Below are 12,411 nucleotides of genomic sequence, written 5' to 3'. Positions count from 1 at the left end.
CGAATTTTACGATTATTGTGAGGAAAAAAACACCACATTTAACGATTATTCATCATAAACAGTTGAAAACAAAACAACGGTGACATATTTAATGCTCTTTCATTCTCGTTGTTTAACATTATTCCTTGAGTTTGTGACCAGCTTTGTGAAATCAAACTTTCTGAAGGAGTTAATGTGACAAAACCAGCCAGATGAAAAGTTGTTTGTGTTTAAATGTGTTTTTTGACAATGGATTGAATAAAAAATACAAAAGTTTGCTTCTAAATTGGTCGCGATTATTATTTATTGGTTCTTACAATCAATCACAGTTGTTGATTCACCTAATAATCTTGACCTCCACGTTCTTGAGAAGCTGTAGTTCTATCAAACATTATGAGTCCAAAATTATGAACTGAGCTGCACAATTTATTTATTTTTTGCGGTTATTTATCTCATTCTCGTGTCTCGTCTTGTGTATATCGTGTCTTGTCCCATAAAGTGCTCAATGATCATCAAATCTCCCAAATACTACTCGCATCAATGTGAATCACAAACCGATCCGCTCTTAACGTTCAACTGTCGGCTTCATAAGGATTATTAAGAATGTGTAACTGTAACTTTTGTCAACAATGTGCTATTGTGTTGAATGTTCATTTACAGCTGTGATTCTGAACTGATCCCAGATGCTTCACTGGGTTCTCTGCAGTCACGTTCTCTTTAGCTCAGAACATATTTAAATCGCTGGTTATCCTCATTTAGCGCTGCTTTAGTCACATTTCCACTTCAGTCCTGACCTGGTTTGGATCAGATGTTATGCAGAAAACCAAATATTTTCTTGGTTTTCTTTTTTTTGTTTGTGAGCCGCTGTTTTATAGCTTTTTACCACTTTTGTAGTTTAGAGAGCAATATTTGACTTACCAAATGAATCACCTGGTTTCACTTTCTATTGACTAAAATGCTTGTTTATTTGTCAATTATTTAATGTTGTAACTTGATCAGTTTGTGTCTGCATTAGGGATTTGCCACACACTGTACATCATAGACACAGATTCTATTAGACTGGCCTGGAATTTCAATCATCTCCAAAGAGAAAGGCAGCTGGAGGGTCTGTGCTGCTCCATAGTTGTATCCTTTGGTATAAAACTTTGGGATTTGGAGAGGGAAGAGAGCCAGTTTTAGTGCATCAAGCAGTTTTTTTTTTATTTTTAGTGTGTAAACTGGCCAATTCTCATTATTCAAATGCATTTTGAAAAATCGCAAAACGTGTTGCTCATTTCCCGCAGGTGCACAAGTCCTTCAGGGCTTGTTTACAGATTTAGATTCTCACACTAAAATTAAACACACAGAGGAGCGTACAAAGCCAGTCTTGTCTGAGTCAGTGCCGGGAGCTCCAGTGGAAATCTCGATGAATAAACAGCAACCCACAGCACAATTACGATGCTGCTTTCAACATCGTCTGCTTGTTGCTGCTCTTTTGATGACATGGTCTGTTTATGGTTTTTCAAATACAAACTCGTATACATTAACTACATTCACTGTGAAATACAACATTAAGTTATTTATAATTATACTTTCATGAAGGCAAATCGCATATACTGCACCATCATCTTGCCATGAACGACTTGATTTCAGGATTTAGAGCTCTGAAGTGGTGCATTGAGTACTAAAACATTGTCACCATTAGCATCACATTTAAAATCAACACGTCTATAACAATATTTTAAACCGCTGCTTTGTACTGCCCTGATTTGTACTGTTCCATTTGTCATAACATGTGTCGTATTGTCGTCAATAAGCAGAAAGCCCTGATCCCAGTGGAGGACAACTGCACATGTGCCTGACTGTGTTGTCATCTACAGGGCTGCGACAGATCACAATATGGACAACACCACGGCCATGTTGAGAGGGTGGCTGAAGAAAGCACAAGGCGTTTATCACTACGTTGAGTGGAGACCGATGGAGGAGCCCAAGTCAGTGACACTTTAACCCGATACACCAGAATGTATAAACGCACATGCACATTATTTATGTTTGTCTGTATTAGGTCATACACAGATGAGTGGGGTCCAAAGCACTGGCCTCCTTCAAGATTCAACCATGTGATGAAGCTGAGGCAGGCGGCTCTGAAGGCGGCTCGAGAGCGATGGGCTGATTACATACTGGTGACCAACATACCGTTTTATATTTGGGAATTATTAAATGCTATTTTCAAAGCAGTTTTAAAACACTGGGTTGTTGTTCACTTATACTTTTTGTTAAAGTACATTTTAGCACTAATGGACAGGCTTAAGAAAACAAGAGTTACGAATGTAACTACGGTTCTATGAATCCCAGATGATCTATGAATGGTTCTATGAATCCCAGATGATCTCCAGAGACTGTTTAAGCCCTGAATGATTTCACATTTGTAGGGATAAAATAGAAACTACAGGACAGTGTTTATTCACTGATGTGAATATGAAGGGAATGTAAAGTCTTGAACATAAGTAACAGGGACATCTTGCACTTTTCAGTTTGTGGACAGTGACAACCTCCTGACCAACCCTCAAGTGCTGAAGCTGCTGATGGCTGAGAACTTGACTGTAGCTGCCCCAATGTTGGAGTCTCGATCTCTTTACTCTAATTTCTGGTGTGGCATGACTCCTCAGGTACTTAAGAGTAAAGATATATATAAAAATAAATAAAAACACACTTGTGATGATTCCAATCTATTCCCTCTCATATATTCCAGGGCTATTACAAGCGGACCCCGGATTACCAGCCCATCAGAGAGTGGAAGCGTCTTGGGTGCTTTCCTGTTCCCATGGTTCATAGCACTTTACTGATCGACCTGAGGAGAGAAGCCAGTAAGGATTTGGCCTTTCATCCGCCTCACCCGGACTACAGCTGGGCCTTTGATGACATCATGGTGTTTGCCTTCTCTGCGCGGCAGGCAGGTTTGTCTGACGGAAAACCTCTGCTCTCAACAAATATCCAGAAATATTACTGTATTGAAAAATCCTCTGCTAACTGTGAAATGAAGGTACATTAAACAGAGCTCTGGAACGTATGATTACACTGACTCAATTTGCAAGCAATTGGTACATTTACATGTTCTGGAACTTCCACTGAGGCAGCTGCTGTCGTGATTTGGGTCGTTACAAAAATAAATTGAATTGAAATAAATAGAAAAATTAGATAATCAAAAACTTAGATCTGATTTGTGGTGTGTGTGTTCACAGAAATCTGATAAAACATGATGCTATGTCTCAGTTAATCAATGGATTTTTACATTTTTCTTTCATTTTTGTCTTTTTCCTCATCAAAACCTTCACAGGCAAAAACAATCAGAAAGAAATCAGATTACTCACCCCAATTTAACTGTTTACAGATGAAGCGATGATCAGAGAGCCAAAATAAATGAAGCCATCACCTTCTGCACATGAAACACATTATTCCTCCACTCTACAGACTTCACACCTACTTTATCTCACAATTAGTTTGGTTTAATGATATAGTTGTGGTAACAATTCTTCACGTAATCATTTATCCTGCCGTGTTCTTCTGAGTGAAAGTTTTGTTGCATATATTCTTGACTATGAGCCTTAGGTACAATACTAATATTATTTTACCAACATATTGACTTAACAAAAATCCAGCATTTTTAATATCTGGATCTGGAAGATTACCCCAATCAGTCACAGATAAGGTTTGCATTGGCTAATATGACCGTACTATTGTCTCCCGAGTGTAATCTTGCCTAAACTCAGCCGTGAGGATCTATTGATGGTCTAACTGATCTAAAGCATCGCCTGGAGACATTTCCATTGCCTCATGAGCGTTTGTTCTGTTCATTCAGGTGTGCAGATGTACGTGTGTAACCGCGAGCACTACGGTTTCCTGCCCGTCCCACTCAAAGCGCAGCAAAACGTGGATGATGAAAGGGAGAGTTTTATCCACACAATCACAGAGGCATTGAGTAAGTGTCAGACACAGATGGCTGTCCTCTGTGTGTCTCTTTACGGGCTGTTTATTTCCCTCCTTGACCCCGTATGATCGCTCTGGAGCTCTTTCTACTCTTCTTCAGTATCCTCCCACACAAATAAACCAAACATAATCAAAAGGAGATTGAATTATTCGTCTTACACGTCTTGTTCTTGTTGTTCTAACCCTTTACCCTTTCCCCCAGTTGACCACGACATCGAGCCCTCAGATTACCTCCATGCACCACCGTCAATACAAGATAAAATAGGCTTTGATGAAGTATGTGCTTTATTTTCATTTTGCATCATCATATTTATTGTTTATGCCCAGTGTGCTCATTTATATTGTGCATCTCTCCATTTAAACCACGCGTTTCCCTCTTTTTTAGATCTTTTTAATAAATCTGAAGCGAAGACTGGACAGAAGGACCAGGATGTTTAAATCATTTTCCGCACTCGGGCTGCATCCGACACTGAGCGAGGCAGTTGATGGCAAGTAAGTAACACACGGTTAAGTAACTATTTACAATAATAAATCTTGTCACAATCTCATGTTTGAAATATACAACTTGTACTTGCAAATGCAGACGCGACCAACAGCATTGTGTCTCTACTTGTGTCTCTACCAGGGCTTTGAACTCGTCTCAGCTGCAGGCCCTGGGAATCGAGATGATGCCCAGTTATAAAGACCCGTACTCAGGCCGAGTGTTGACCAGAGGAGAGATCGGCTGTTTCCTCAGTCACCACTCCATATGGAAGCAGGTGGGAGATTATTTTATGCTATTGACCCACTGAAGAATAACACTCAAGCGTTTGTCTAAACATGATCCAAAATGTCTTATCTCTCATTCCTCTAACGCTGGTTGTTTTGTGACCCTCAGGTGTTGGAACGTGGCCTCCAGATGGTCCTTGTGTTGGAGGATGATGTGAGGTTTGAACCCAGGTTCAAGAAGCGGCTCCAGGCCATAATGGATGACACAAAAAAAGCCCAGCTGGACTGGGACCTCATGTAAGATCCATCTTCTTTACGCTTTAACTGAGAAAGCGATTCATAACATAATCATAAAAGTATGTTTTCATTTTCAGTTATGTCGGCCGTAAGCGCATGCAGGTGCAGCACCCGGAGAAGTCCGTTGAAAGCATAAACAATCTAGTTGTGGCAGACTACTCTTACTGGACTCTTGGATATGCTCTGTCACAACAAGGAGCCAGAAAACTATTAGCAGCTCAGCCTTTCACCAGGATGCTGCCTGTTGATGAGTATCTGCCTGTCATGTTCAACAAACATCCCAAGTGAGTCTTTACCTGACTATAAACATTATTATAAATGTAGTATTATTTAAAGATGTGGTTTGGTTGACCCTTTCCATATGATAACGATGGAATAACATCGTGCTTACGAGAGACTGTGGTCTTTTGAGCCAGAAATGTTTTAACAAAACCACACATGTATTATTATAGGTGTGAGGACCTTATATAAGAATACACTTTCATGACATAGAAATGTTCATAAGCTCAAAAAGAGAGTGGATTACAGTACAGAAATTACACACATGCTGTGTGTCCGTAAGCATGTTAAGGAGTTTGTGTCCTGGCGGTTGACCACAGCCTGTGCCCTGTACTCTTCCTGGTTATATTCTTTATATATCTCCACTCCTTTCTCTGCAGACCCCCTCTTATCCTTGTGTGCCTGCTAACACAGGGCAAGGCTTGTTCTTGGGGTTCAGTGGGTACGCCGCCTGGCCCGGGACACACAATGGCTTCTTTTCTCCAAAAATTCTTGTCATACCCCAGGACTCATTACCTCCAGCACTGCTCTATTTTGACTTCTCCTATAATGTGTCTTTAAACCTCTGTGTTGTTTTGTAGTCCTATATGCTCATGTCACTCCCCCTTCTTTCCTTTGCTGTTTGAGGAATGTGGGCCAGCGAGGCTCTTCCTGCCCGCTGAAGGGGACAGGATTCCCATTGATACAGGCTGGAGTTTGGGGGTGGGGAAATATAACTATGCAGCAGTTGTGTAGCGTATGGATTACTGTTTAAATAGAAGAGAAAGTTAATTTGTTCCTAAATAAAAGTTGGGAAAATGTGGAAAAGTGGCTGTGAATGCCAAATATTTGTGTGTGTTATGTGAATAAGGCAGAGTTTATGACATAGTAGCAGTCAGTCATTTCAGTCACAAAACAAAGATGCAGTTGGAAAAACAGCTGAAGAGAAGATGCTCTTGGAATAATTATTTCCATTGGTTTTCTCGTAAAAGGTTCTCAGTCCCAATGGAGTGATAACTGAGTTGACCTTGCTATGACCCCTGTGACCTCTGTGATGTGTGATTATGGCAAGCTGCAGCAACGTGTCCAAGCAAAACATCAGCTGCTAAGCTTGTAGTTTTCCTTTATGTGAGCACTGACCATACAGGTGTTCAGAAGAAAAAAGCTCCTTGAATTCAGATTGAGGATCATGTCAAGTGGTTTAAGTTTAAGGTATAATTTATTATACAGATAAAGGAATATTATTCCTTTATCTGTATAATAAATTATGGATGTTTCTGCATTTGAAACATCCATCCATTTTTCTTACCGGTACATTTCTTATTATTTATTGTTATCATTCATTTTGTCTGCTGTAATGAGCATCTAGAGCCATTTCTTTTATTGAAGCCATGTCCTGTTTTTCATTGTCTAAATGCAGTATTGCCTTGAGTAAGCAGCAGAGACTGAATATCACGGTGTTGCTTTTGTGCCTTTTGCTGTAAACAAATATAAACCATATTTTGCATGGCAATAAACATAACCATAAATTTAAAGACAAGAGAAACTTGGTTCCATTGATCCCATCTGTTTTGAGAGGATTAAAAAGAGGAGCCGTGCATTATGTAACTATGCCACATGGAAGACGTTTCACAAGATTCAGTTTTTATGTTGATATCTGAACCTCAATAGCAACCAAGTTTCATGCAACATTTATACTACATTAATAGTAACAGTATACAATTTTCGAACATGTGCATATTGTTGTAATATGTGAAGATGTACAGCTTGTGTTATTTGTGACATTGTAGAAAAGACAAGGTCTGGAGGTTGCAAAATTAAAGATTTCAAGTTTTCCTTTGGGATGGACGCAGTCATTAAGATTAGATGGACAGTAAAAACTCAAAATATTACTGATGCTAAAGCAATAAAGGAGGAGAGCGAGATAAATGGGAAATTCATCAACCAGAGAAAGGACAACGTTGGCAATGTGTGAGAGAAATAAACAGGAGATGGATGCTCTGGCCACCCCTGAATGGCACAACATAAATTAGGATGTGATCAGACTCTCCACATCCAAATTGGGGCTAAACTGGGACTAAACTCAAAACTAAAACTGGACTAGACAAGGACTAAGCCAGTACTAGAACAGGAAAGTCAAAACAAAGAAGTGGGCTCCATTTAGGAGCAAATTACAACAAGAGTGGACTTACCCTAAGGTTACTAAACAATATGGATTTTGTTAAGCTATGCGGTCTATCCATGTGGTCAATACAATCCTGTCTGTCTTCTCCCCAGCGTTGACTACATGTCCTACTTTGAGCCCCGGGACCTGAAGGCCTTCTCCGTGGAGCCGCTGCTGATCTACCCCACACACTACACGGGGGAACCGGGCTACATCAGCGACACAGAGACCTCCACCATCTGGGACGACGAGAGCGTGGCCACAGACTGGGACAGGCAACAAGCTCGAAAGACAGCGCAGCAGGGCAGCATTAGGCCAGTGGCTCAGAACACAGTGACTGGAGACACGCCGCCCCCTGCTGCACGGGCCTCCAGGGACGAACTGTGACGGAGCAGAGACTATTGAACCCGCGCGTGCACTAATGTAACGTGCACGCTCACTTGAAAAGACACTTGAACGTTACATGCAGTCAAAGCTACAAAGGAACTCACCAGAGGACGCTGAGAGCAGAAGCAAATGAAGTTCGGACACAACCTCATTGACAAAAGAATTATTTATTCCACATCTGCTACTACCTGGACGTATGCAAATTTCAGTTAAACAATGATTGATCTATTGTATACACATGATGAAATACTTCAAGCATTTATTTGAATTAATTATGCTAATAAGATTGTGATTATTTTTGGTGATTTTTATTGTACAAAGTCAATTTTAGGATATTTTGCAAACCAAACATCACTTTGGTTTGCAATTTAACCAAAGTGATTTATTTTAAAATAAATAAATGCTTGCAACACACATCAGGCTTAACACTGTGACCACAGTGTTGGTGTTGGTTTAGTTTAAAATGCAGTTTCATACTCCTCAGATGCTTTGTTGGAATCTGCTGTGTTTATTTGAGTGGGTCACACACCCGGGCACCATCTGCTCCTTCATTACAATATATTTGACCGATACTGACCCCTGCAAACTGGAACACCTACAGGAGCGGTTTTGGAGACACACTTATCTGTCTGTCCATTATTCCTGCTTTAACATCAACAAATTCCTCCAGTTCAGCCAAATTCACCTGTTGTCAGGTGTCCCATTGAGGACATAATCTTTTATTGACTCACTGTTGGTCAGAACAGTACTGACTGTGGACTTATAATAACCAAACTACTGAAAGATCACATTTGTAATCTGTTGTTTTTGCTGATGTACACTTGGGACTGTAATACAGGAGAAAGCTGTCAATGTGTTGAAGATGTGAACCAAATCAATCTATTTTATGTTCTTTATAAAGAAAATTGCTATTTATAAAAGCAGTTGTGTTTCTTAATGGGCAGCTGAGGAATAAAGGAATTTAAAGGCTGTCTCTGTAACTGTGCTTACAACATGTGTGGTTTTCTTTACTCACAAGTGTATACAGTTATACAACAGTTATACTCTGTTGTTGTGGTCAACACTGTAAATCAAAAAAGTGAAAAACTCAAACCAAAAACTACATTGCATTCTGTTACTTAGAGAAAGTAATATTACATTTTTAATATGACTTTAAGAGACATTTACGCCCTTTAGTATAACTGATTGTACACTATGTTAAATGTTAAACTTGACTTTCATAACTTTGTGATGTATCTTACTCATTTTCTTCTGAATACAAACCTCATAAGGCCACAGAGCAGTGATTAAAAAAAAATAAAGAAATACTAGTAGATTCCTTATAAATTAGACTTTTAAGCATTTAAAACGTTCTCTGTGTTGTATTTCCTGTCTTAAACATAGAAGTGAAAACGAAAATACTGGGGAAATAATTAGGCGCAACAAATAAATGGGGTGACTAAGATTCAATTTATGCTTAATAAGGTGCCAAATATATTTGAATGGTAAAAATCAAGGCTCTCATTTTTTCAACTGACCAGAATCAGCAGACACAACAGCAACTCAAAATGAAAATGTCACAGTCGTTGTATTTTTTAGGCCTACACTAGTTACTTCAAATGAATTAGCCTTTACACTGCACTCTTGATCACTGAAGACATACACTTCCATCTATTGGTCATTTAAGGAATTACAACTACTCACAATTGGAAAACTTAACACTCAACAAAACGCAGAAACACAACACTTGCTTTAAGAAAAAGATATTCTCATATTTAATTTTCACATAGTTTGTCATTTTTATTTTTGTCATTGATAATGTTGACAGTACACCATGGCTTTTACATCAAAAACTGTATATTTTTATTTCGCTGGAGCCTTGAGAGCCTTTATTATTCATCAATCTGGGAAACAGTTTTTGCGTCCTCTTTATCTTTCCTGCATTATGTTGGAGAGTTTGAAGCACAGACCTTTGACATCACTTCAAAAGTCAATCCGCCTCTGTAGGAGATTCTTATTATCTCCACAAAGCACAAAACCACCCATGCCCTAAACACACAGCACACTTTTAAGTCGTTAGCATCAAAGCAGTTGACATTTACATATTGGACATTTAGGTTGACATTTACTATAGCCAGCACAAGCAAATGTCAAAATCACATTTAATACGACAGCATCAAGAAGCAGTGCTGCCCAATGTCCTTTTATACTATGATTATTTTTCAGAGGTTGGTAGTACTCACTCACATTTACTTGAGTAACTTTTTCAAGAAATTACCACTCTTATTTCTTGAGTAAAAGTGTTGCTTTCTCTTGCCAGTGTGAGTTTACAAGTGACAAAAGCTTAATGTAGGCAATTTTACATATTTGAACATTTCTGTTACTGGCACCACTCACAGATATACAGATATACAGATATACAGATATACAGATATACAGATATACAGATATACAGATACTTATCCACTCATTTTTTATCTATCTTTTAAAAATACCAGATTTTGTGCAATTATCCTTCCAATAACAATAACGTTCAGAAAATTACTCTTGCAGTTACTCTTACTTGAGTAGTGGTTTCCCCAAATAATTACTTTACTTTAATGATTTCTTTACACTCAAGTAGCTTTACTTGTACTCGAGTGCTATTTTTAGATACTCTAACCACCTCTGATTATTCACTGACTTGATTAAACTGGTACTGATGAAGGAGTCAGAGATTTAAATATGATCTATCTACTTTGGGTCAATGACATTTAGCATATTTTGACACATTTACACCAAATCTAGCTTTGAAATTGATCAATTAAACTGAAAACTCGGCTCATTTAATCAATACAACCAACAAAGCCCCTTTTTAAAAAGCCAAAACGTGTTATTTGTGTGGTTCGTCCTGCAATGCAACACTCTCAGACTCATGTGAGAAGGATCTGATGTCCATAACAACAGAAAAGTGATTTATGTTGCACAATCACATGTGTTATTTGTCACCCTTTCCATCAGAAAGACAGAGTGTGATCCTGCACTCTGGTTTATGACTGACAGTATTGTGTAAGCTGATTGGATGAGTCACTCACTGCTGTGCCCCCCACACGGCCACCACAAAACACAGAGGAACAGAGAAGGAAATGAAATAGTTCTGCCTCCTCTTTCCCTTTTGCTACTGTCCTTTGTAAAGTCCCATTCACACAAATATCACTGTGTTCAGCGTAAACAATTCTCCCTCAGTTTTGCTCTCAGTGGGTGAATGGGTGAACTCTGCCCCGTACAGTCAGTGAAAGGCGCTAAAATAAATAGCTTTTATGTGAGGGATAATGCTGCCATGCAAAAAATAAAAAAAATCTGTGGGACAAATGATGAATAAACCGATTATTCCAACCTTTTTCTTGTTGTTGTAGCTTAAATGGCCACCAGAATGCAATAGAGAGCTGTAAAGGGCTCAGAGGATAAGCACATCTCAACTTCAAGTGCTCATGTAAATAGAAATAAATTAAACATAGACATAAAAATAAAATATAAACCTCCTGTTGCTGTTACCTCCACAAGTCACTCCTCTGGTTGTAAGGTAAGTTGGCCTATTATTATCGACGATTACTTCAATTACAGTTGGATCTTGCACCCACAAATTCATACAGTTGTTGAAGTTAAAGGTGCAGTGTGTAACATCTCAGGTTGAGGGTACACTTGCATGCCTTGAAAGAGATTTAAGCAATGAAAAATATCCGTAATGAGATAACTGGATCATAACATCCCATGAAAAACACTAAAATGTCAAGCAGATTGCCAGAAAGGTTACGCAGTGCGTCTTTAAGTACAAGTTATTTGCCTTTCTTTTTTCACATTCCTCTCCATTTTCTATGACAGACCAATGAAAACAGCAGAAGTTGATTGTTTATGTCATACACCGTCCAGATACAAGGCCGTGCAGATGATTGTGAACTGTTTACAAAGCTTGACCTTCACAGCTGTGTCAACTCAAAACCGTAGCCTGCCTCTGAGATCCTTCTCCTTATCGACCAAGAACTCATGTGCACTATAAAACCATAAAAGCTCTTTAATCAGGCCCGATAGAATGACTTGAGTATTTTTATTTAGTGACAACAGGATGCCATGTTGACTTCCTGTCAATCACTCTCCCATTCCTTCCCAGCAGCAGACTCAGGCCAAATGACTGGTGCCCCTATGACACTTGATTTATCTGGTTTGATTACAGAGGCATTTTAATGTTTCATGTTCTTTTCTCCGACCACAGTCTGGAGCCATGACTCAGTGCTATTTATAACAGTTTAGGTGGAGTCTATGGCATTTTGGCTTGTTAAGAGAGGAATTCTGTCACGCTGAGAAGAACAGAGGTGGAAGAGGTACTCCAAATATGTGCTCAATGTGAAAAGCTCTGTTTCTTTCATAAATTGGTGTTACTAATGGTTTTACAACTACTGTTACCATTATTATTAACACCACCGCTTTTCATCCTGGCTTAAGAATAATTAAATCCTTGTTTTGTTAAGATGCGGCAGCTGTCAATCATAAATGAGTGTTAGTCCTGGGTGAAGCAATAATGTGTACCGGATGCACTTGTGTTTTTGCAGTGGTTGATTATTCACTCCGTTGTGTTTAGACATCATCTTTGTCATCTCCTGTACACTTTGCTCTGTTTTAACTCAGGATGCGACTGT

At 39.0% G+C, this 12,411-nt stretch overlaps 1 protein-coding gene across 1 annotated transcript in view; it reads left to right on the top strand.

The window, feature by feature from the left end:
• Window positions 1-8,742, top strand: part of colgalt2b (collagen beta(1-O)galactosyltransferase 2b) — a 20,873-nt gene extending 12,131 nt beyond the window's left edge. The window contains exons 2-12 of the mRNA XM_072438745.1: window positions 1,839-1,949; window positions 2,024-2,141; window positions 2,493-2,627; window positions 2,711-2,915; window positions 3,818-3,937; window positions 4,148-4,221; window positions 4,331-4,437; window positions 4,571-4,703; window positions 4,823-4,950; window positions 5,028-5,234; window positions 7,486-8,742. Of these exons, the coding sequence (XP_072294846.1) occupies window positions 1,839-1,949; window positions 2,024-2,141; window positions 2,493-2,627; window positions 2,711-2,915; window positions 3,818-3,937; window positions 4,148-4,221; window positions 4,331-4,437; window positions 4,571-4,703; window positions 4,823-4,950; window positions 5,028-5,234; window positions 7,486-7,759 (1,612 nt within the window). The 3' untranslated portion in view covers window positions 7,760-8,742. The remainder of the gene's footprint in view (window positions 1-1,838; window positions 1,950-2,023; window positions 2,142-2,492; window positions 2,628-2,710; window positions 2,916-3,817; window positions 3,938-4,147; window positions 4,222-4,330; window positions 4,438-4,570; window positions 4,704-4,822; window positions 4,951-5,027; window positions 5,235-7,485) is intronic.
• The last annotated feature ends 3,669 nt before the right edge of the window (window positions 8,743-12,411 follow it).

Source organism: Eucyclogobius newberryi, unplaced genomic scaffold, assembly GCF_026437365.1.
Source record: "Eucyclogobius newberryi isolate DKJ021-1_F unplaced genomic scaffold, fEucNew1.0.hap1 SCAF_9, whole genome shotgun sequence".
In the NCBI taxonomy this organism is placed as follows: Eukaryota; Metazoa; Chordata; class Actinopteri; order Gobiiformes; family Gobiidae; genus Eucyclogobius; species Eucyclogobius newberryi.
This window is presented reverse-complemented; position numbering and strand designations above follow the sequence as displayed.